We start from the raw sequence: 22,372 nt of genomic DNA on the forward strand, positions 1-22,372 counted from the left end.
TATGTTCTCTCAGCTAGTCTGATACACAAAAAACTGGCAGTTATTAATGTCCTCAGGGTTCTTATGTAAAGCCACAAGACTCCACCCCAACCCCTGCTCTCTTCCCGTAATTCTTACCTTTCTGCCCTGTATCATAGCACTGCAAGTCATTACATGTCTCATCATACACTGTTGCTTCACACTCACAGGCTTTTTGAGCTCTGTGCTGTCTTGATAAACTTTTTTTTCTTTTTGTTTGCCTGTTTTCCCTTTTCATTATCACCAGCATTAACAGCTGGTTATTTTCAAGACGAATGAATGTGAGTTTCTAAACTGTGGATTGAAATTGACAATGATCCTCAAATTACATTGGTGTTTGTTTGTTGATTCTTTAGGTCAGCGACTTTCAAGTGTGGGCTATAAAATTTGGGGTGGGGGGGGAATGTAAATGCCAATTTTTAGATAAACTCTTTAACGTGGTTGTGTTTATGTTTGTAAGTCGCACTGACAGACGGTTTAAAGGGGCAGGTACAAAACTGAAAACCACTGTATTAGAAAGAACTTTTGTGCCTGCTATGGGAGCTTGACATATTGCATTTAAGACTGCAGTCTTGCATACAGCGTAATTGATGATTTAATGAAACAAGATTTTTGGTAGACTACAAAGAAGCACGTTTGCATTTTTTATTTACATTGGGGAAGTGCACATGAATTTGATTGAACAATTATGAGTTACTGCCACCTGGTGGCCATAGGAGAGAATCGCGTCAGTGAGGTTGTGATGGTGGCTTTTTCTTTTTCCAATCCGTCCTAGACCTGACATAACAAACAAGTAGAGCAACAGCGGCCGCGCCCACCACAGCATAAATCAGGGATGGAGTCACACTCACAGAATTGCCATAACAGCCTGGAGAAAGAAAAAAATGGAGGAATCACATGGTTGTTTTTAAAACTCTTCTGCTAATTAAATTATGTTTGAATGAAAAAAAAATAAAATGGATTGTTCCAACTCTGAATTTTCATATTTTGCAGGGACAGTGCCCACTTAAATTGGCCCGAAAGAACAAGCAGCAGTGCCTGAGTGTGTGTGTGTGTGTGTGTGTTGACCAATAGAGGGCAGTAGTTGCTTCATCTTGTTATGATTGGTTGCTCGCACTATTATTTCTGTCAATTGAAAACTACCAACAAACGGGTTTTAAACTGCTTTAGAAATTAGCATAAATTACATTATTTATTATTTTGGGTGAATTGTTAAAAGACAGATCACAGATGAGCGCTACCTGGACGTGTGTGACAGAGTTGAGTGATGTCCAGATGTTTGGTCTGGTTACTGATAGGATTGTTGAGCACACAGCTGTAGGTGTTTTTCTCCTGATATTCCACCTCCAGAGGTAGAGAGAGACTGATGCTGAGATCAGACACACTGATGCTGGACAATAAACTGTTTCCTTTGTACCAGGAGAGAGTCACATCACTCACATTCAACACTGAACACAGCAGTGAACATCTGGACACTGAAGATCCTGATGATGATGACAAATTGTGTGAAGAGTCTCTGATAATGACAGGAACAGGCAGAATGGATGATGATGATGAAGAACAGTTTGAAGAGTTACTAGTGATGACAGGAACAGGCAGACGAGCTGAAAAACAAGTAAATTAAATAAGCATATTTTTGGAATGTGGGCAAACTCAGACATTAGGGACAGCAGGATCCAAATGCAGATGAAACGGCGCAATAATCAAAATATCCGAAACATGGAAATCAGAATTGAGCTACACAACATTATCACCATGGATTAAGTTCACATTACAAAAACAAAAACAGAAAAACAGCATACATAATAAAGGCTGCATTAAATATTAGTTTTTAAAAAAGATTAATTCATTCAGTATTAAGAAAGGGCAATGGTTTATAGTTTATTGGGCGAAAAAATCAAATGGTTAGGAAATACATTAAACTTTTAACAAACCTTAATTTTTAGAGTTGTCATATTCCTGATTCACTATCAGTCCAATAATAAGCTTCATATCCATTTATACATATTCTAAGTCATATTTGTCTTACCATAGACAGTAACATTGAATGTCTTGTCCGAGTTCCCTCTGTCGCTCCGGATCTGTCGTTTATAAAGTCCAGAGTCTGTGCTTCTGATGTTTCTGATGGTCAGAGATCCAGTGAAAGAGTCCAACTGCAGTCTGTCTCCAAATGTCCCATTACTGCTAAACATATCAATGCTATGCTTATAGATTTCAGCTATACGAGTTTCTTTAGGTCCAAACATCCACAGTATCTGATCATCTCTCTGTACTTTAGTAACATCAGTGTTTAGAGTGACAGAATCTCCCTCAGTCACTGATACTGACTCCATTACATCTGCATCACCAGCAAACACACCTGAAACACATTCATAAGAACATCTTTGGCTGAACTGAGAGATCTTGAAAAACCTTAAAAACAAAATGTATTATTTAGCATATTTATGTTTTAAACATTTAGCACATGGCATGATGCGGTTTCCATTGTTGGTTATTGGCCCATGAATGTCTCTATAATGATTAGATGAGTTTTATTAAATTAGAGTTAAACAATATGTGTTTTGGCACATATCAGTCAAACAGGCAAACTGATATTGGATTATTGAGCTAGTGACAAGCACTGATGCTCAGTGACTCTTTGAAAACCTCTGAAAAGATTCAAAAATCCCACCAAACATTTACAAAAACACATGAATCAAATAAGTAGCAATACATATCTTACCTTCAACACAAATGAAGAGCAAGACTAGACACAACATATATGTGATCATTTTAGAAGAGTGACTGGTGTGACTGTGGTTTCAGTTCACAAACAGAGCATGTGGTGACGGTTCAGCCAATGACCGCTCATATTGTTATGAGGAAGTATCAGTCAGAGTTGACCAAAATGGACTTTATATTGGATTTTTTGCATCAAGATTGTTTGGTTGAATGTAGCCTCAGGACACTGATGTTCTTTTTAAACATCTCTTTCTCATGTTGTTAAAATAACACTTTGCAGCTTAGTCTGAGTGATTAATACATTTAAAAATATTCCTAAATTGTGAAAGAAATACCTAATACTTGCCACACCAGACTACAAAAAAAGCATCAGACTTATTTTTGTTGCTAAGCACAAAAGTGTGCATGGGCATTGTGGGCACAAGATGATTCGTGAGAGGTTTCTAAGTGCGTGCGAGGCCGAAGACCATCTGCAGCACTGTGGTTAGAGCTCTCTCACATAGGCCTACCTTCTGTCCACAAGACCCTTCTCCACTTCATGCTATAGAGATCATGTAATTGCTCTAGCAGATGGCGGTAAGTGAGTAAGGGATTTAAATAAACAAAAAATATGAATTAGTTCAGAATCCGAACGATTCGTTCACTTTTGAGATTCATTCAACAACAGTGAGTCATTCTCGAACGAAACACCACTAACTTCAGCCAGTGCGTCTTTTTATCCGTTTAGCAGGACGTTTTCTTCTCAAGATAGTGTTCTAAGATAATTACACACTGCAACTACTGAATAATGTAAATAATCAGGTAGGAACAAAAAGTTACCCTTACGAAAAAGAAGTTTATTCAAGTGTGCTATTAGTTAGTTCACTTTTAGTATAGTTGCAGTACAAACTAAAAATATAGATGTAAACTAGTTGTGTACTCAAAGTTTACTACTGTTATACTTAAAAGTATACTTTTATATACTAGAAAGTGGGCCAATTTAGTCCCAAGGAGTATTGAAATAGTACACTTTCAAGTATACTACTACTAGTACACTGATATTTGTATACTTACTACATAAAGTATACTTAAAAATATACTTGAACTTTACTTAAGTATACTTAATAAAATAAACTTGCTATTACACATCTTCTGTACAGAATTTCCACACAAAAAAACACAAGAGAAGAAAAAACCGAAACAACAGATGCTTTCACATGTATTCTAACATGATCATCAGACATAAAACAGCATCAAAACAAGGTAAGAACAAATGTTTAAAGGCTGACACCTCTGTTACAGTTTCTGATAGCCACAACTTATGTCTGATCTCTGAGGCAGAAGGGTGTACGTGCTATAGTGCACGTTTCATTTACAGATGCAAGTGTACTAGGCCTAGGGGAGCGCGGGGCACAAAGTAACGCGGGGTAAGTTGTAACACACGTAGTTTAAATATTTCCACACATGCTAGCATAACCAAATTTTCAGCATTTACTAGTTACCATATCAACATTATATAGAGAGAAAAAAGTGCACCAAAATTCAAAAGTTTTTTGAAGATATCGCTGAACATTTATTTTACCATAGTAAAATTATATTTCGGGTTTAAGTAAATTTTTCATCTCAGTTTTTATTACTCATTTAAAATGAGACAAAGCTGCTATTATTTTAATCTCCAATCTGTTATTTATCAGTTTAGATTATTTTTTAATGCTTCGCTAACTATCAGAAGACAGTAACCGGTTTTAAATTCCAGTTGCGCAGATGGGGTATGTTGTAACACTGCGTTACAATGTGCCCTGCCGTGCTATTCTATGACATTAGCGATGCAATTCACACTATTTACTTTAATAAATTTTAATGATAAACGACGAGAAACAGGTGAATAAAGACTGACAGTCAATGTTTAATGTTAAGAAATTATTGTTTCAAGACATGTAAAGCATTTTGGCTCGTTTATGTGGGCCGTCCCAAGCATGATTGCAATGTGTTCATTGTCAAACTCCAAAATCAGATTATTTTTAATTCTTAAAAAACGCCATTATTTTATTTGAAATAAATAATTATTTTATTTTATTGACAAAATATTTTAGTTTGTCTTGTATATTTTTTTCATTCGATCAGATAACATTTTAAGCTGTTATATGGTCATGTTACAACGTGCCCCTCAGATGTTACAATGTGTTCCACCTACGGGGCATGTTGTCACATTTCACTTCCAATTTTTGAGGGTAAATAAAGAAAAACGTATACACTGTAATTATGAAACAAAGCGACATATTTGTACTAGACAAGTGTGAAATTACTGTGCATAAAAAAATATATACTCTGAACCCCATGTGGATTTACACAAACTGAGAAAGTCAAAAAGTGATACTTTGTGCCCCGCTCTCCCCTATATCAATAGATCTGTTTTAATCAGATCCACCTTGATGATGTACAGGCTGTTCAACAACATTTGTCGTCATAATTGCGCTACTATGCAGTTGCTAAGGTCTTCTGAATCTGGTTTGATTTATTTATATATTTATTTGTATACTTTTTGTGGTTGCGAGGCTGTTCTAGATTGTTGTTGTGTTATAGATTTATGTTTTACATATAGAAGGCCTTATTATAACCTCTTTTTAAAAATCTATAGTGTGGATACATAATAAGAATCTGTAAGAGAATCTTGTCAGCATAAGATTCTGTTGGCATGGTTGGTTGTTTATTAGTCACAAATACTGTACACTCTACACTGTATAACCAAGGCAGTTTCTAAGAGGATATGTCAAACTACAATATATAACATTATGTACAAATATTTTATATTTACACATCAAAATAAAAAAAAACATAGTTAGCTTTTCTTTATCTCTGTCCAGAGACATTTCCATATAAGTGCCCTTATTTTCACAATATCTGATGACATGATCTATAGTCCTTAAATTGGTTAAATTCACAGCAGATTACACTCATCCCTCCAGAGATGAACATTTGGATTGATGACTATGGTCTTCTGTGTCAGTCTGAGATGTTTGCAGACTGTAGTTTAGCTCATGTTCTTCCAAGACCTTCACCACATCCTCATGGTCGAACTGCATGGCATCATCCCGAGGAATATTCCCCCACCTGAATACGAGATATGAGGTCAATTATCACCAACTGGATAAAGCTGAAGGTAAACGTGTAAAGAAACAGGGCTCTGTACCGGTCTTTCACAAAAGGGTTTACTTTGCAGGACTGTGTCAGAAATAGCACAACATCCATGTGACCTAAAACAGAGAAGACATAGACGGCAAATTACGTTTATGATTAACAAATAATGTTTGGGACCGAAAGATTCTTTTATGTTTGCAGAAAACGATTCTACCCTCTGCAGCAGCTATGTGAAGTGGTGTACGAGAGTCATAGTCCTTCAGCTCCATATCCATAGATGAAAGGGCAAACCTGAGGAACAAAAGAGGGCAGTAAGTAATTAGTATTTCAGTAGCACTCAAAAATTTGGAGTAATAAAGACATTGTGAAGTATATAAAATGACCTTCTCAGAGCTGAGACATCTCCACTGTGGGCTGCAAACATCAGATTCACCACTGATTTATTCTAAGAAAAGAACAGATTTGGTGCATTAATTGCTGGAACAAATAATCAGTCTAAAAAAGAGCTTAATGTAGGGTATTTTCGCAACTTTTGGTGTTTAAAATTGGTTGATGTGAAAGTTGTTTTTCTAATTTTAGATTTACCCTGTCATCACCAGACTGTCTGCGAGGGTCCTGCTTCTTCAGAAAGTGCCTCAGATTGTCATAATTGTGGAAGTTGAACAAAGACACCAGTTCCTAATTATGGAAGGGTTACAAAATTAGTTATTTAGACTAAATGTATGATGTGGAATTAAAAAGAGGGTGTAAAACCAACAGGACGATGGCAGAAGCACCTGACAGAAGCTAATTCCACGGACGCTGTTCCCAACTTTGTCCACGGGGGGCGACCAACACATGACACCCATCACGTTCGGCACCACCAGAAGAACAGCACCAGACACACCAGATTTAGCAGGTAATCCAACCTGACATGTATTGGTATATAAAGTCATATGGTTTGTTACTATGACAAGTGTCAGTACGACAAAATTAATTACAATTTGTTACAAGAAGCTACCAGAAAAGTCCTCAATATCATATTGCTTAGAAGTTTTCAAAGCTCTCCTGTATAACATACGTATGACCTCAAAAGACTGTGCACTTAAATTTGTTTAAATAAGTCATGTTTTTAATAAGTTTTTAAAATACATTGTCTAGATTGAAAGTCATATAATAACTAGTGGCTGCACAAAATCTTAACAGATTGCACTCTTAAATTTCCTTTTAAATAAGCTATTTTTTAATAAAAATTCTTTTAAAAATAAGCTTACTGGATTGAAAGTCATACAATATAAACAGTGTAGAAACAATCCTTTTACGCACATGGAAAGCGAACTGTCCCGAGTAGTCGTACATCCCGCAGGAGTGCATGAGACTCAGCGTGTTTCGTATGGCTTCTGTGCTCAGAACTCTCTCTCCTGTGATTGGACAGATGCCTCCGTTAGCCAGTGTGGCGGCCATTACACTGCCAGACTCGCACGTGACCTCTATGGCGCACAACTTTGAGGGACAGAAGGGAAATTCTGATGGGATTGCCAGAAGTATTAAATCTTTGATTTAACAGTGAAAAAATGTCAACTGGACCTACCTGGAAATAAAAGTCCAGTGCATCTATCATATCCGCCCCTACAGGAAAACACTGTAAAGAAGGACGTCATAGTTGCGTTTGCATAGAATAAACAACGTCTTTCTAGTTTGCTTTTATAAAACATGCGAAAGTACAAACTTTCTTCTCTTTTAGGTAGTATCCTATTGCGTAGTTTCTGTCTCCTGTCTCCTTCTCAGACTGGAACCTGGTGAAACGAAAATTATACTTGAGTCAAAAGCAATGAAATTGGGTGCAGAAACATGTGTAAAATGATAAAGTGAAAAACATACGTTGCGTTGCTGAAGCCCACATACTCCCTGCCTGTAATTTTCTTCACAAACTCCATCACCTGCGAAACAGACTCAACACAATTATTTTCTTCGTAGACTTGCTATAGAAAACAGCCAATAAAAAGTCATTTTATAGAACATACACTTTATAGATGCCTAAAAAGACTATATTTTCAAGGAATAACAATAATTTCAGTCTTTACCTAAAACAAAGCTACTGTATGACTACTGTATGCCGTATGCACTACTTGTTTATCCTTTTGGAGTTTAATAGCCTTACTTTCATTTAGTTAATTATCTACTTTTTGCCGCATTAAAGGAATAAATAATCATAGAAGTTCGGAACAACATTAAGGTTGATTTATCTTTTTTTTTTTTTTTAAATGGCTACATTCAACAGGTTATAACTTACATAGTCAAACTTCTCGGCCTTGTTGACACCTGGCTGTAGAAAAACAACAGTAAGATTTCATCAAAACTCATGATTTTTATGTTTTCTAGATTGTACTGAAGACTCTGGGAACCTAGAAAGCACAAGTCACATACATCTAGTGTAAAGGGCACTTTTAATAGACTGGATTTAGTCCAGACCAGTAATACTCCTACTCATAGCTTCACAAGGTCAGTCTGTTACACGTGTAGCAGATGCACTGGGTCTGTCCACACAGAGCTGAATTCTGGGTAAAATTTTTGTTAGATCAAATTCATTCTTGGTCCTGTCCACATGTCAATACATGTGCGTATATCATTGTTTGTTTGGGAGTCGTGCAGAGCTGATTATCAGACAAACAAGCAAATACTGTTAACGGTAAACCTACCTGACACCAAAAAAATCCGCAGAAAATATTTATATACAGTTTCCCAAAAAAATGTTAGTTTTTTGTATTTGTTTACCTTGATAAGTGAACTGATGACAATTGCTCCAGCATTGACCATGGGATTGTGAGGTTTATCTAAGAACAGAAAACCAGTCAGCTCAATTAATTAATTAAATTATTGTTATTTTTGTAGTAATTATTGATTTTTTTATATATTATAATAATCCATTTATTTTGATCATTTCCTTCTAATAAGATTATTCTCAGTACAGAAAAGTTCTGTCTAGCAAAAACAAATAAGATATTCTAGATAACTCATTTGATAATGATAATCTATGACATCTTCCCACCCACTTTCTTCATCTAGGGAGAGTTTGTTGAATTTGAATCCGCTGGGCTCCTTCCCGACGTAGTGGTGAACGCGCTCCGTGCCGTGTTCGTGTACAGCGATGGCGTATTCAAGCGGCTTTACGCACGACTGCAAGCAGAACGGCACCTTTGTGTCTCCCACTGAGTGTCTGAATTCCAAGAGGTGATTTAAAAACCATCACTGCATATTTTAGAAAAGTTGGGGTCAGATTTATCTATTTACCTTTGTCCATCCACTGTGCAGAGAGAGACGCCCCAAAGATCAGGACTAAACTTGGTCAGATGGGGAATGTATTTTGCAACCTGAAAAAGATTCTAAGTGAGTCCAACTTCACAAATAAGTAAGGAAAATGGATTGAAAATATGGTTTCTACCTGTCCATCGTGTTAAAATACTGTTCTGTCTTTTCACAATCATTCAGTTTACTTTATGTGATGCCACTGTGCAATGCATTTGTCGCACAAACATTAAACACTAATGTATATAAATGTAAACAAAACAAGACTATGAATAAACAATAATCAAACATAAACAAAAAAAATCTATCTGCTGGAAAACTGTGTAACTTTTTTTTTTCCAATTAAAAAAATGCATCTCATTTATATTATACTGTTTGTTGACTTTCCTTATAAATGATTGCATAACTGATGACACAAACCAGTTCCACAAAGTCTGGATAAACGTTTGTGTGTTTTGGCCCAGACTTCTCATGAACGAATCAGATTTCAGGAAACATGTAGGGGGTTGATAGTAACTGAGCCCATAGCATGCAACTGAGTAAATGTAGCAGCTCCCAACTGTTGCCCATATACAGTGATATTATACAGTTAGCAGACTTGGAAAACTGCTAGTGCAAAGATTTTTAAATCTAGTTAAAACTTTTGTGTATATGATTTTGTGTTTATATGTAAATGAAAAAGTAAAAACTCACAGCAATGAAATGAGACACAGGAACTTTCTCTGCTCCTTCAGTTATAGTGTAGAAAAGCATGTCCTCTAGTCCAGAGAACAGACCTTTATTGGTCTCTTGTCTGTTTTAATAAAACAAAATTAGACACATGCTAACACCAAACATATTGTATTTCAGGTATTTCAGTTTATTAGCATTTTTATCAAACATTTTATTATGCATCACTATTTTTATATACTATTTTATTTATTCTACAAGTGACTCACTTTTTCGATTTAGGTTGATCCGCGGATGCAGGAGCGATAAATTCTTGACTCGCGTGAATCCGCGAAGAGAAACTGAACGACCTCCGCGACACATTCTGACACGCTGAGCTGCTTTTTGCGATGTCTTTCGCCAGTAAGCCAATAACTCCGACATTAGTCAGTCGTAGGGTCCTGAAAGAGATCATTTTCCAGTATCTCATGAGACAAAATCTAAAGTTTGAAGTGTTAAAAGGGGGATTCAAACTATTCTTGAGTCGTGTCAACAGGTGCGCGTGGAATCCGGTCAGCGCCTGAGGCACTTTATCAACACTGAGGTCAAGTTCACTGTCACAGATTACTGGATAACTTTCATTGTTAAAACATCGAGGGGAGAAGTGACTTCATGCCACGACGTTAGACAGCACGTTTTGAAATGTTTATAAGCTTGTTCATGTCTACGACAAGTGTTTCATTCAAACGATCTACTGAGGTAAAAAAAAGAAAAGAGAGAAGCTCTGTACTTTAACTCGTCCTCTGACAACTTTTACCCTAGAAATAAAAAAGATAGGCTACCAAGGCATTAAATAATATGGATGTACAAAATATGAAGTAAATGTATATATTTAATGTTTATTTATATTGTAAAATATGAGTACAGTCGATCAAGAGATAAGGGGTCAGGGAAAACGGTTTAATAATTCCTTCATCATAGGACAAACTGTTTAATGAATAATTAATGTTCACTAAGAAGTATTGTTAAATTTTAAGTAAATTGTCCCATGACTTTCAAAGAGTAGGCTATATCTAGCCTACTGAAAAAAACAAAAACGAAAAGAGCTAAAAACCAGTCAAGGATAGTTTTATGGCAAGTTCAGCTATAAACAGTAAACCAGCATGCTGATTTAATTAGTTTTTTTTCTTTCTGGGAAGAGATTGGTTCACAGAAAATGTGCTTATAACATTTATTGAATTATGTTTATACAGTTATATTAAATCCATTTCCCTGCAAAACAGTAACTCTGACAGTTTCATACAAATATAATGCCAAAAGTCAAAGTCGGTGGCACTTTAGCAACCCATCTACATGAGATGATCAACAGGCAAAACTGGTGATGCATTTTCAAGGCACATTATAACTACTTTATATAATGGTTCATAAATATACAAAATCACTGATAGTGTCCAGTTACCAGATAACTTTGCATCATAAATACACTATTAAATTTACAGTGTTTGTAAACTCTAGTTAGCCTACTTAGTAAGACCCCAAAATAGAGTGTCTACAGTGTATCATAAGAGGGAAATGAAAGGTAAGAGTTAAACGTATGTGGCCTAAGATTACTTCCAAATCTAGACACTTTTTGCAGGCTTTGGCAACACCAGCTTCAGCGCAATATCTACAACACAAGCAGGCATATAAGACAAGGGAATCCACAAGAGCTTGGCATCCCAGCCTGCGCTGTAGCGTGTTCTTGGGTGGACGGCCAGCAGGGCATGTTCCATGCAGTTGGTCACTTTGCTGAGGTCAGAGTCGCATATGGTGTTCATGATCAGCCTCTGGATCTTGATGTCTGGAGAGACAAAGAGTGTCTAAATGGACTATACTCTAAAAAATAAATGTACGTCATTATGATTGCATTGAAGAACCTTTAACATCCATGGAAACGTTTCAATGCACAAAAGGTTCTTATAGTGGAAAAAGTATCTTTAGATTATTAAATGTTCTTCACACTATGGTTCTTTTAAGAATTGTTTACTGAAAGGTTCTTTCAGAAACCAAAAATGGCTCTTCTATTGCATTATAAAATGCTTATTGTTAAGACTATTGAAAGAGAATGGAGAAAAGTTGTTGTTGGCGTAAATAACATACATTTATCCAAGTATTTGTCTCCATAACTCTCCTTCACTTCAGGGGTCAGTTGGTTCCAGAGGCGATGAAGTTCCCTCTCGATGGGCTCCAAGCTGGTCACCTGAGTCTTGAAGAAACCAGGTTCGATGATGCACACATTGACCCCAAAATTTTGGATGTCTCTCCTGAAATTACATCAAAAGGGGTTTTCTATAAAGACCGAAGGTAGAGGTGGTTTCAAAAGTCAAAACTGCTAAAAAAAAAATCAACAACTATGTTTTCATTGAAGTGTGATACCTGAGACAATCAGAGAAGCTCTCCACTGCGAACTTTGAGACGCAATATCCTCCGCCGTTAGCTGCCACTCTTCCCAACACTGACGCCACATTCACCACTCGTCCACGGGCCTTTTTGACAAGAGGCAAGAAGTTCATGGTCATCTCGATCATGCCAGTCATGTTGACTTTAAGCGTGCTTTGGAAGTCTTCGATTTTCATCCACTCTGATGGACCCATGGGAAGAGAGCGTCCAGCATTGTTCACGAGACCCCAAAGTCCTAGAAAGTTGGGAACAAAGATGTCACACTTGTTTCTAGATCTTATGTTGAGGTCTCACCTGAAACACACCTTTATCTCCAACTTCTTTTTTGGTCCATTCCAAAGCCTTCTGAATGCTGATTGTGCTGGTCACGTCCAAGATGAAGGTTTTCAGGAAAGGTCCTGTCGCCCTCTTCAGATCATCTGCGCCCTTTTCCGTGAGACACCCGGCTAGGACGCGGAAACCACATTTGTCCAGGCATTTGCACAGTAGGTGTCCGAAACCAGAGTCACAACCAGTCACAAAAACGTGTTTCTCTGAGACCTTGGTGATCTCCAAGTTGTCCCGGTAGAACCACACCAGAACCCATAGCAGCACAAACGCACCCAAGACATATGTGCATGTACAATTGTTACTGTAAGCACAAAATGCATACAACATTTATGTAGTCTTTAGTTTTGTTGGTTTGTTTGCTTGTGTTTTGATAGGATTTTAGTCAGACACATTCTTACCTCAAGTACTCGTACATCGTTTCTGCCTCCTGAGTGATTCTGCAAAGATGTTTTGTAAACAATTGCTTTTTGGTCGAATGTCAATGACGTAAAAGAAAGAAAAAAACACAACAATGCAGGTGTAATTATGAAGCGTCAGGATGCAATACCATAATCCATCAAACACCAGTTCAAAAAGGTATTGTGAACTTCTGAAAAGCATATAAAACTTCTTTAAATATTCAAATAACATATTCTACATGTTTCTAAAACGTTCTTACTATTTTAACTATAAAATATAGCTAATTTGTTTGCAGAATTTTTTTACTAAAAATAATGTTTGAATTACACACCCTTATCGATTATTGTTTGATTCGGTTGCATCTATAGATCGTAAAACCATCATTAAACTAATGTAAATTTGGGTAAACGTTTACACAAATCAGTTCGTGCTGATTAACTGCATCAAAAACTGCATTCTTATATTTTATACCACAAATTGACTCAGAAATAGTAAGACCTGTATGTTAAAATGATGTAATATGGTCTTTGGAGGCTTATTGAACATTATTGACCCATGCGCACTGCTTCTCTTGGTTTTAGATTATGTAGTCACAGGGCGCTAACATACGTAACACTTTCGTTTTTCAGAGCACATGAGAAATCTTGAGCTAAAGCTCTTATGAAACAAAGGGAGACTTTGGTATCAGCGTAAAGGTTTAGAGAATGCTGTAAAATTGAAAATCCAGCACCACCGAAACACTATAAGCTTCTCAAAGCTCAAAACCTATTAGCTACAGGGACTAATTAGTAAAGAGAAAGATTGAGGATTCATCTCTGTGCTACAACACAACCAATAGGACAAAGCCAACCATTTAAGCTCCTATATGCACATTAAGCTTTGAAGAATGTACGCTAATTAATTATCAAACAAACAGGGCTTTTATCGAATAATTATTAATGTACTTTCTGATATTAATTGCATAAAATTGTATACATACAATACATAAAATTGCTAAAGAATCTAACCAAAAATAACCGAAACTTCTAAACCAATCATACCATAGTCCCAAAAAACTAAACTGAAGACGCTTATTTTAACAAAAATCGTAGTACATCAAATTATTACTCAGATTAACCTGATTAATAATTCATAATAAATACATTTCAAATGTTCGCAAGTAAAAATGTTTAGTAAAACGTATTTTTAAAATAGAATACCCTTTTTTTTTATATATATATAAATAAATACTTATTTAAACATACACATTTAAGTAAATATTAATTCACTTTGTCATTGAGGATAAAAATAAGAAATTCTTCTATCAGGTAAAGTAGTCAATTATCAGACTTACCTTTTCCCTTCTTGGCTCTGGAGCTGGAGGTCCTGAACGTGTTTGGTGAGTGATCTGAAGTGGGTCTGCGCCTCAGATTTATCCCTAAAGCTGATTCTGTCAGACAGGGCCACAATTTCTAATCTCCAATCTCACTGTAGTGCTGTTAGGCCTTTTTTTGTGCGCTTGTGTAATCGTGATCCACAAATAGCTGGGCTGGGATGAACTTTTAAGGAGAAACATGCCAATTCGCTTTATTTTTAGGTTGATCGAATTCGTTTTTGAGAGGTTGACATGAGGTTGACATTTTTGTCTACAGTAGTTTTAAACTATTTCTATTTTTGTTCAAATGATTATATGTGAAGTTTTTATGACCTCATAATAATGGATAATAGAAATAATAACTAATAATAATAGAAATTAGAATATACAATTAGTGTGACGTGACATGTGGCCAAGTATGGTGACCCATACTCGGAATTGGATGCATACCCATCCAAAGTGCACACACACAGCAGTAACAGCAGTGCACACACACAGCAGTAAACACACACACACCGTGAACACACACCCGGAGCAGTGGGCAGCCATTTTTTTGCTGCGGCGCCCGGGGAGCAGTTGGGGGTTCAGTGCCTTGCTCAAGGGCACCTCAGTCGTGGTATTGAAGGTGGGAGAGAGCGCTGTACATTCACTCCCCCCACCTACAATCCCTGCCGGTATGAGACTCGAACCCACAACCTTTGGATTACGAGTCAGACTCTCTAACCATTAGGCCACGACTTCTTCTATCTATAGAAATACAAATACAGTAGAAATATAATTAATAATATTACACAATATAGAAATTATACATGAGAAATATTTAGTATTTTTAATAGAAATATATAAAAATTAATTCTGTTGTTAAATCCTGTTTTTATCATTTACGACGTCTGTTATAGCACTATAGATATTTTTTATTATGCAAGCATATTATGTAAAATAAAAATGAACCAAATCAGAAATAAACAGCTGTTCCAGCAATTTTTTACTGGAATAAGTAACAGTGTCCAAGTTTCACCAACATTTGGAGGAAAAGCCTCTGCGTTTCTGTCCATTTTGGAGCATCAGAATCCATCCACTCATGAGGACGTGGGCTGAACCGGGCCTTTGTGCATATACTCCAGAGCTGTCGCGATCGTCCGCATGTCCATCTCGATACTCCGCGCCCAGTTCTCCACGTCTCCGATTTCCTGTACAGGAATAATCTGCCATTAAATCTGCACAGTTCACCAATTGCAACACTAAATTCGCACACGAGTCAATATATAAAAGAGATTGCGTACTTTTAAGGCCTGGTTGAAGTTCTCAACCATGTTGATCCACTGGGCCGTCTGCTTGGCAAACTGACTGGCCTGAACCTGCAGCGTCTTCACCTCATTGTCCAGCTTGCGCTGGTTGATGTACGCCTGCGCCACCCTGAACCGAGATACTTATACATTACAATGTCTTAAAGGAATAGTTCACCCAAAATGAAAATCTCAAAATGTACTCACCCTCAGGCCATCCAAAATATAGATGAGATTGTTTCTTCATCAGATTTGGAGAAATGTAGCATTACATCACTTGCTCACCAATGGATCCTCTGCAGTGAATGGGTGCCGTTAGAACGAGAGTCCAAACAGCTGATAAAAACATCACAATAATCCACAAGTAATCAACACAACATCAGTCCATCAATTAATATCTTGTGAAAAGCTGTGTGGTTCTAAGAAACAAAAATATAATTTAGATGCTTTGACTTCAAACCATCGCTTCTTGCCAAAATACGAATCCATAATCCATAATATTGCTTTCTCCACTGAAAAATCTCACCTCCTCTCACATCAAAATCCACTGACATATTTGTTTAGAACTGTTTTTGCTTGTAAACGGTGCTTGATCTGTGCAGATTTCTCTCCTGATTCAGACCAGACGACTTTATCACTGGAGAAAGCAATATTATGGTAGTGGACTCGTATTTTGGCCAGAAGCAATGGTTTAAAGCTAAAAATGTGTTAATTAAAAACAAAACAAATTCTTACAAATGCACAGCTTTTCACTTCACAAAATGTTAATTGACTGACTGGAGTCGATCATTGTGATGTTTTTATCAGCTTTTTGGACTCTCATTCTGACGGCACCCATTCACTGCAGAGGATCCATTGGTGAGCAAGTGATACATTTCTACAAATCTGTTCTGATGAAGAAACAAACTCCTCTACATCTTGGATGGCCTGAGGGTGAGATGTTCAGCAAATTTTTATTTTTGGGTTAACTATTCTGTTTGCATAAATTTGTCTGTTGCAAGAACAATTCTCTTTTGCATCCAACCATGCAACTCTAAGCTGCTTTCACAGAATTTCATCATAATATCCACACAAAGACTGGGAATATGACCACAGTGATCACATGAACTGACCATATAATCCTGTGTGTACCTTTACAAACATATAAAACTATCCGACTCACCCTACATTGAGATGATCCACCAGGGCTTCTGTTAAACATGTTGCAGCTGCTATGGCCTCTCGTCTTCGTCTTTCTGTACCGTATTGAAGCATTTTATCAAGAAAAAGCAATTATTTCATATCACTTGATTTTGTTTTGTTTTGATTTGTTTTGGGTGGTTGACAGAAAATGTCAAGTAATGAAATACATATTATGTGTAAGAATAATTTACTTATTTCTGTAGTCTTACATAAAATACAAACAATGTCAGTCACTAAATTAAGGAAATTAGCCTACTAAAAACAGAATTTGCGACTCGAATGAAAATAAATAACGCATTTTATTACTTATAACAATGTATCAACTCCATCTTTTCTTAAATACATTTAACAGACAAATATTAAGATGCGTCTTTATCTTTACATTTAATATTATATCAAAGGGCCTGTCAGAGCACACTTAGTCGGTAGAGATCTACAGAAACACAAACCTTGTAACTCTTTCCTTTCGTTTTGTTTCGCTTGGTGTTCTTTTAATAAACGGGAGAGCATTTTGGCTTTTTATTGTAAACGAAAATAAAATATGTTCGTTTGATAAAGTCAATTTTCTCCAAACGTTTTGGCAGTACCTGGATTCACATGACAATCGTCTCGAAAACATACGGAAAGTGCGGAGGGACAGTGCGTACAAGATATTTCTTCTTCTTCTTCTTCTTCTTTCTTTTACTGGCAACCACACTTAACAGTGCATTACTGCCATCATCAGGTAGCTTGGATCAGAAACATTTCCTCTTATCTCTTAACATTTTCTAATATATTCTTTAATGTTAACTCTTTTCCTTCATTCTTCCATAACATATCATTTATCATTATTATAAAAAGCACTGGACTTATTACACTTCCCTGAGGAGTGCCATTTTCTATTATTCCTTGAAATGATATAGAGTCTCCTACTCTCACCCTTATTACACTTTGTTTAAGGAAGTCACTGATCCAATTAAACATTCTTCCCCCTACCTCCATCTCCTCCAATTTTATCATCAAACCCTCTCTCCATAACATGTCATAGGCTTTTTCAATATCGAAAAACACGGGTTCTTCTTTCAGTCTGTGCTGAACAATTTATGACCTCTGCCATGAATAGCACAAAACTCTTTTTACTTACTATCATTGTGTCATCCGATATACTGCTTCTCTTTCCCTCATTTCTGGTTTGATCTCTCCATTCCTCCTTCTCCTCACTCTCTTTCTTTTTCCTTGAATCCACTTTTTTAACTGCTTCCGCATATGACAGCTTATTTCCATCTCTTTCCTTTTGAATTTCTACTGCCCTCTTTCTAACTTCACATCCTCCATATGCCACACTATGGGCCCCACCACAATTACAACATTTTGCTTCCACATTCCTTTCACATTTTCCATACTCATGTTCTTCCCCACAATGTGCACATCTCTTTTTGGCTCTGCATACACTTGCAATATGACCATATCTCTGGCAGTTATAACATCTCAGTGGAGCACGCACATATTCTCTCACCTTAAAGCTAACATATCCAATCATCACTATACTTGGTAACATTCTACTACTTTCAAAGCGCAACATTACAGAAAGACTTTCTTCCTTATTACCTTCCCTATTCCTTTGCAATCGCTTTGCTTCAATTACATTTCCTCCTTTTATATTCCTCTTCAGCTCTATCATAGTGACCTCCAATGGTACCCCTGTAATTACTCCGCATAGCCATGATTTTCCACCTGTTTGCTTACAACTTGAAATCTCTTGTTTACACACAACCTTCATTTTCATCACTTTATCCCTCTGCTCCTCATTATTACATATCACCATCAATGCTCCATCCTGAAGTACTCTTGTACATTTAATCTCTCCTGATTGTTTCCTCAACTCATTTGTTAATTCAGTTGGGTTTACTCCTTTTACTCCATGCCCCTCTTTAAATCTCACAATCATTTTTATTTCCTCTCTCCTTCCACTTATTAATTCCCTTTCACTATCCTCATCTATACTTACGGACTCCTCTTCATTATCTTTCTTCCTCTTTTTATTTGTTTTTCCTACACTTTTCATTCTCCCTCCTTCTACCTGTGACCAACCCGTCTCCATTTCATCTTCAATCTCAGAATCATCAATCCTATCTTTTGTTTCTGATCCAACTTCCTCTTTTTTTTCCCGTGATTTCCCCATCTTTTTCTTCTTCTTAATATTATAACTTATATGCTTATCAAAACTCAGTATGAGTTATTTGAATCACACTCAAACTTTTCCGTTGCTCCGATCTTAATACACGCTGCTTCCGAATCACAGCTCCCGCTACCTAGCCTACAAGATATTTTAAAACGACATTTCAAAATAAACGTTTAGTTAAACTATTAAAAATATATATATTTATATCACAGAGCGCTAACAACTGATCGACTGCACTTGACTGAATGATAAAATGATCTTTTTTTTTTTATCACAAAATTTGTACTTAGCTGAAATGTGTTTTTGTGTTTAATGAGCATGTCTTTTTATAGGTGCACCCATGGGTGCAACAGCCAATTTCTAAGGCAGTACAACAAAAACAATTGTTTTTTAACATTTAATGTGTTTATTTTTGTGTGTATGTTTAGTTTTTAAAATTAGTGCTGTCAAACGATTAATCTCGATTAATTGCATCCAAAATAAAACATTTTGTTTGCATAATATATGTTTGTACTGTGCATATTTATTATGTATATAAAAACACATGCTCATACAGTATATTTTGAAAATATTTACATGTATTTACATGTATATATTTATATTAATAAAATTTATAGTATATATAAACATATTTAATATCAAAAAATTGTTTTTTTAACGTTTAATGTGTTTATTTTTGTGTGTATGTTTAGTTTTTTTAATTAGTGCTGTCAAACGATTAATCTCGATTAATTGCATCCAAAATAAAACATTTTGTTTGCTTAATATATGTTTGTACTGTGCATATTTATTATGTATATAAAAACACACGCTCATACAGTATATTGTGAAAATATTTACATGTATTTACATGTATATATTTATATTAATAAAATTTATAGTATATATAAACATATTTAATATATAAGCATATATATACATTCTATTATATATAATTTAGTTATACAAACATTTTGGGGATTTTAGAAATGAATAAATGTATATAAATTAAAAAAATTATGTATATAAATCAATATCTTTCTGTATGGATAGATAGATTAATGTAAAAAAAACAGTTATTACATTAATATAAATTATATATAAATATATAAATGATACAATTATGCATGTGTATATATACTTTTTTTCCCCGGGTGTGAGAATAATTAATTTCTGCCTCATAATCCTTTTAATTACTTCTGTGGGAGTGTCCTGTGAATTATTTTTTGCATCTAAAGGTGTGCTGCTCATTATTTCATATCTTAAGCACTCTTCATAACATTTTTGAAGGATTTATTGTGCATAAGATATCTGTGCACTCATTATGTACTGTAAATCTGTTACAGTACTAACACGAACTGCGTCGGATGTTTGGGACGTGACTGTATTTTGTGTGCCAGACAAAAATAGTTCCATTTCAAAACAATATCAAGCCTTTTAAACGTGCCATTCCTCTGGGAACAGCTGTTTTAAAAGAAACACTTGCGCAAATGAAGGGGAAAGGTGAAAGATCTTAGTCAACTTCTCCCTTTCCAGTGAACGTTTCTGCCGAAGCGCATGTAGCCCGTGATAGTGCAGTGTTCAGGTGCTGAGCGCGCTCGTCATGTTGGCAGATGCTGAGTCCAGACGGAAGAGGAAGATGGCGGAGATCTCGCAGGCGCTGAACTCGACGCCCGTGGATGTGGCCGCTCTGAGACGCATGGCTATCAGTGAAGGAGGTCTGCTGAACGACGAGATCCGCCGCCAGGTGTGGCCCAGACTGCTCAACGTGTCTGTGGAATACATACCTGAGCAACTAGGTGAGAGCGATCGAAATGAAAGGAAGCTCACTTTCTGGAAAATAAACACATTAAAAAATATGTATAATTTAATGCAGTTTCCTACAACAAAAAGTCTCATTCTCATCACTGTAATGTGAAAAAAGTATTATTATTATTTAATTATTATTAAATGTAGTCGTTGTATAATTATTAAATATGATTAATTGCATTAAATATGATTTAATTTTCAAAATATTTTCAATATTAACATCTTTAATTCATGTTCAAGGTAATCAATCACAACTTCAACAAAAACCTTCAACAATAAAATCATCTCTATAATGTGAGAAAATATTCGTATTTAATTATTAAATGCAATCTACTTATAATTTATTCATTATAACTTAATTATATTATTTTAATTTCTTTTATTTATGTTCAAGATAATCAAGTGCATTTACCTCAAACAAAAAATATCTAATTTTCATCACTATAATGTGAAAAAATATTCCTATTTAATTATTAAATATAATCTTTTATATTAATAAAATTTATAGTATATATAAACATATTTAATATATAAGCATAACATATTTTTCTTAAATATATACATGTGTGTGTATTTATACATAATTAATATACACAGTACACACACATTATGTAAACAAAAACTTTTATTTTGGATGCGATTAATCGTTTGACAGCACTATTTTTAAATACTTTTTACGTGTTTACTGTGTTTTTTTATGGTGACCTTTATTTTGAAGGGTTGCTAAGACACCGCCTTTTTCGTGAGCCAATGAAACTACAACTCCCAGAATCCTTCACTCACACGTAAACACCAACCCAGATGATACTACAGCTGGAGCTTCTGAAGCGCTTCCCATGAAATGACACAAAAGAGGCGCAGAGACGCCGCTTCGGTTCGGTTCGGCGGAACACACTGATGTAAGTTAAAGCGCGTGTCATGAGTGAAAGAGACCGATGCTGTTTATGTGCCACAAGTTTATCCAGCTCACGCGGGCCTGAAGGAGAAGATGTGGCCTTTAGCTGTCAGGCTAAAGTAGAAGCCCATCAGCTGTTCGCCTCTCAGTGAGATAAAGCGATGTAGCTGGATCTGAAGCCGCGGAAAGCGACGGACTTTAGCGACAGAATGAATCTGAGGAAGTCTCGGAGTCTCGGAGCTTCTTCTCCGCTCAACGGATTCGGAAAACAAGGTGCGTTTTATTGAGGAGTTCATTTAGGACATGATGGGAGATTTAGGCTAACGTTACTGCTTCACTTTAACGGCCGATAAGTCAGTGCTCGATTAAATATTACAGCTTTTACTAAAGTAAATTTAGAGTTTGATAGACGCTTTATGGGATTGAAATAAGGGGTTTTAATTTGTGCTGTATGTTAATAGATATAACATAAGAAGTTACAAGTAACTTGTATAAGAAGATACAATATATATAAATATAATAAGTACACATATATTAACACATACTTACATACTATACTTTGTTTACTGCTAGATAGATAAATTTAAGAATATTTTAAGTATTATGTGTGGTTAGCTATATATTTGTATAGATTTATATATATAGATAGATAGTAGATAGAGAATATTCACTGTGTGTGTGTGTGTATATATATATATATATATATATATATATATATATATATATATATATATATACACACACACACA

At 35.7% G+C, this 22,372-nt stretch overlaps 5 protein-coding genes across 5 annotated transcripts in view; 1 reads left to right on the forward strand and 4 right to left on the reverse strand.

Annotated features, from left to right (window-relative positions):
- Nucleotides 1–1,242: 1,242 nt before the first annotated feature.
- LOC107745411 (carcinoembryonic antigen-related cell adhesion molecule 6-like) lies at nucleotides 1,243–2,367 on the reverse strand. Its single transcript, XM_016559283.1, has 2 exons — nucleotides 2,048–2,367; nucleotides 1,243–1,622 (listed from the first exon to the last, which is right to left on the reverse strand). Exons 1-2 carry the CDS (start codon nucleotides 2,349–2,351, stop codon nucleotides 1,243–1,245), a joined length of 684 nt encoding a protein of 227 aa, XP_016414769.1. The 5' UTR covers nucleotides 2,352–2,367.
- Nucleotides 2,368–5,410: 3,043 nt separating this feature from the next.
- LOC107745412 (glutaminase kidney isoform, mitochondrial-like) lies at nucleotides 5,411–10,538 on the reverse strand. The gene is made up of 17 exons (XM_016559284.1): nucleotides 10,080–10,538; nucleotides 9,835–9,934; nucleotides 9,278–9,289; nucleotides 9,127–9,206; nucleotides 8,889–9,052; nucleotides 8,611–8,669; nucleotides 8,129–8,161; nucleotides 7,717–7,775; nucleotides 7,565–7,631; nucleotides 7,427–7,477; nucleotides 7,162–7,338; nucleotides 6,633–6,764; nucleotides 6,442–6,534; nucleotides 6,240–6,301; nucleotides 6,071–6,147; nucleotides 5,909–5,972; nucleotides 5,411–5,829 (listed from the first exon to the last, which is right to left on the reverse strand). Exons 1-17 carry the CDS (start codon nucleotides 10,277–10,279, stop codon nucleotides 5,673–5,675), a joined length of 1,587 nt encoding a protein of 528 aa, XP_016414770.1. The 5' UTR covers nucleotides 10,280–10,538; the 3' UTR covers nucleotides 5,411–5,672.
- Nucleotides 10,539–10,965: 427 nt separating this feature from the next.
- Nucleotides 10,966–14,349, reverse strand: rdh5 (retinol dehydrogenase 5 (11-cis/9-cis)). Its single transcript, XM_016559263.1, has 6 exons — nucleotides 14,291–14,349; nucleotides 12,957–13,021; nucleotides 12,534–12,859; nucleotides 12,205–12,463; nucleotides 11,929–12,092; nucleotides 10,966–11,629 (listed from the first exon to the last, which is right to left on the reverse strand). Exons 2-6 carry the CDS (start codon nucleotides 12,971–12,973, stop codon nucleotides 11,409–11,411), a joined length of 987 nt encoding a protein of 328 aa, XP_016414749.1. The 5' UTR covers nucleotides 12,974–13,021; nucleotides 14,291–14,349; the 3' UTR covers nucleotides 10,966–11,408.
- An 863-nt stretch (nucleotides 14,350–15,212) lies between these two features.
- Nucleotides 15,213–17,423, reverse strand: LOC107745401 (biogenesis of lysosome-related organelles complex 1 subunit 1-like). Its single transcript, XM_016559264.1, has 4 exons — nucleotides 17,229–17,423; nucleotides 16,760–16,832; nucleotides 15,595–15,727; nucleotides 15,213–15,501 (listed from the first exon to the last, which is right to left on the reverse strand). The coding sequence occupies exons 1-4, from the start codon at nucleotides 17,287–17,289 to the stop codon at nucleotides 15,391–15,393; spliced, it is 378 nt and encodes a 125-aa protein (XP_016414750.1). The 5' UTR covers nucleotides 17,290–17,423; the 3' UTR covers nucleotides 15,213–15,390.
- A 4,096-nt stretch (nucleotides 17,424–21,519) lies between these two features.
- tbc1d20 (TBC1 domain family, member 20) overlaps nucleotides 21,520–22,372 on the forward strand; it is a 9,772-nt gene continuing 8,919 nt past the window's right edge. Inside the window, exon 1 of the mRNA XM_016559266.1 lies at nucleotides 21,520–21,896. Within this exon, the coding sequence (XP_016414752.1) occupies nucleotides 21,833–21,896 (64 nt within the window). The 5' untranslated portion in view covers nucleotides 21,520–21,832. The remainder of the gene's footprint in view (nucleotides 21,897–22,372) is intronic.

Source organism: Sinocyclocheilus rhinocerous, unplaced genomic scaffold, assembly GCF_001515625.1.
Source record: "Sinocyclocheilus rhinocerous isolate Xijiao unplaced genomic scaffold, SAMN03320098_v1.1 scaffold3027, whole genome shotgun sequence".
NCBI classification, from domain to species: domain Eukaryota; kingdom Metazoa; phylum Chordata; class Actinopteri; order Cypriniformes; family Cyprinidae; genus Sinocyclocheilus; species Sinocyclocheilus rhinocerous.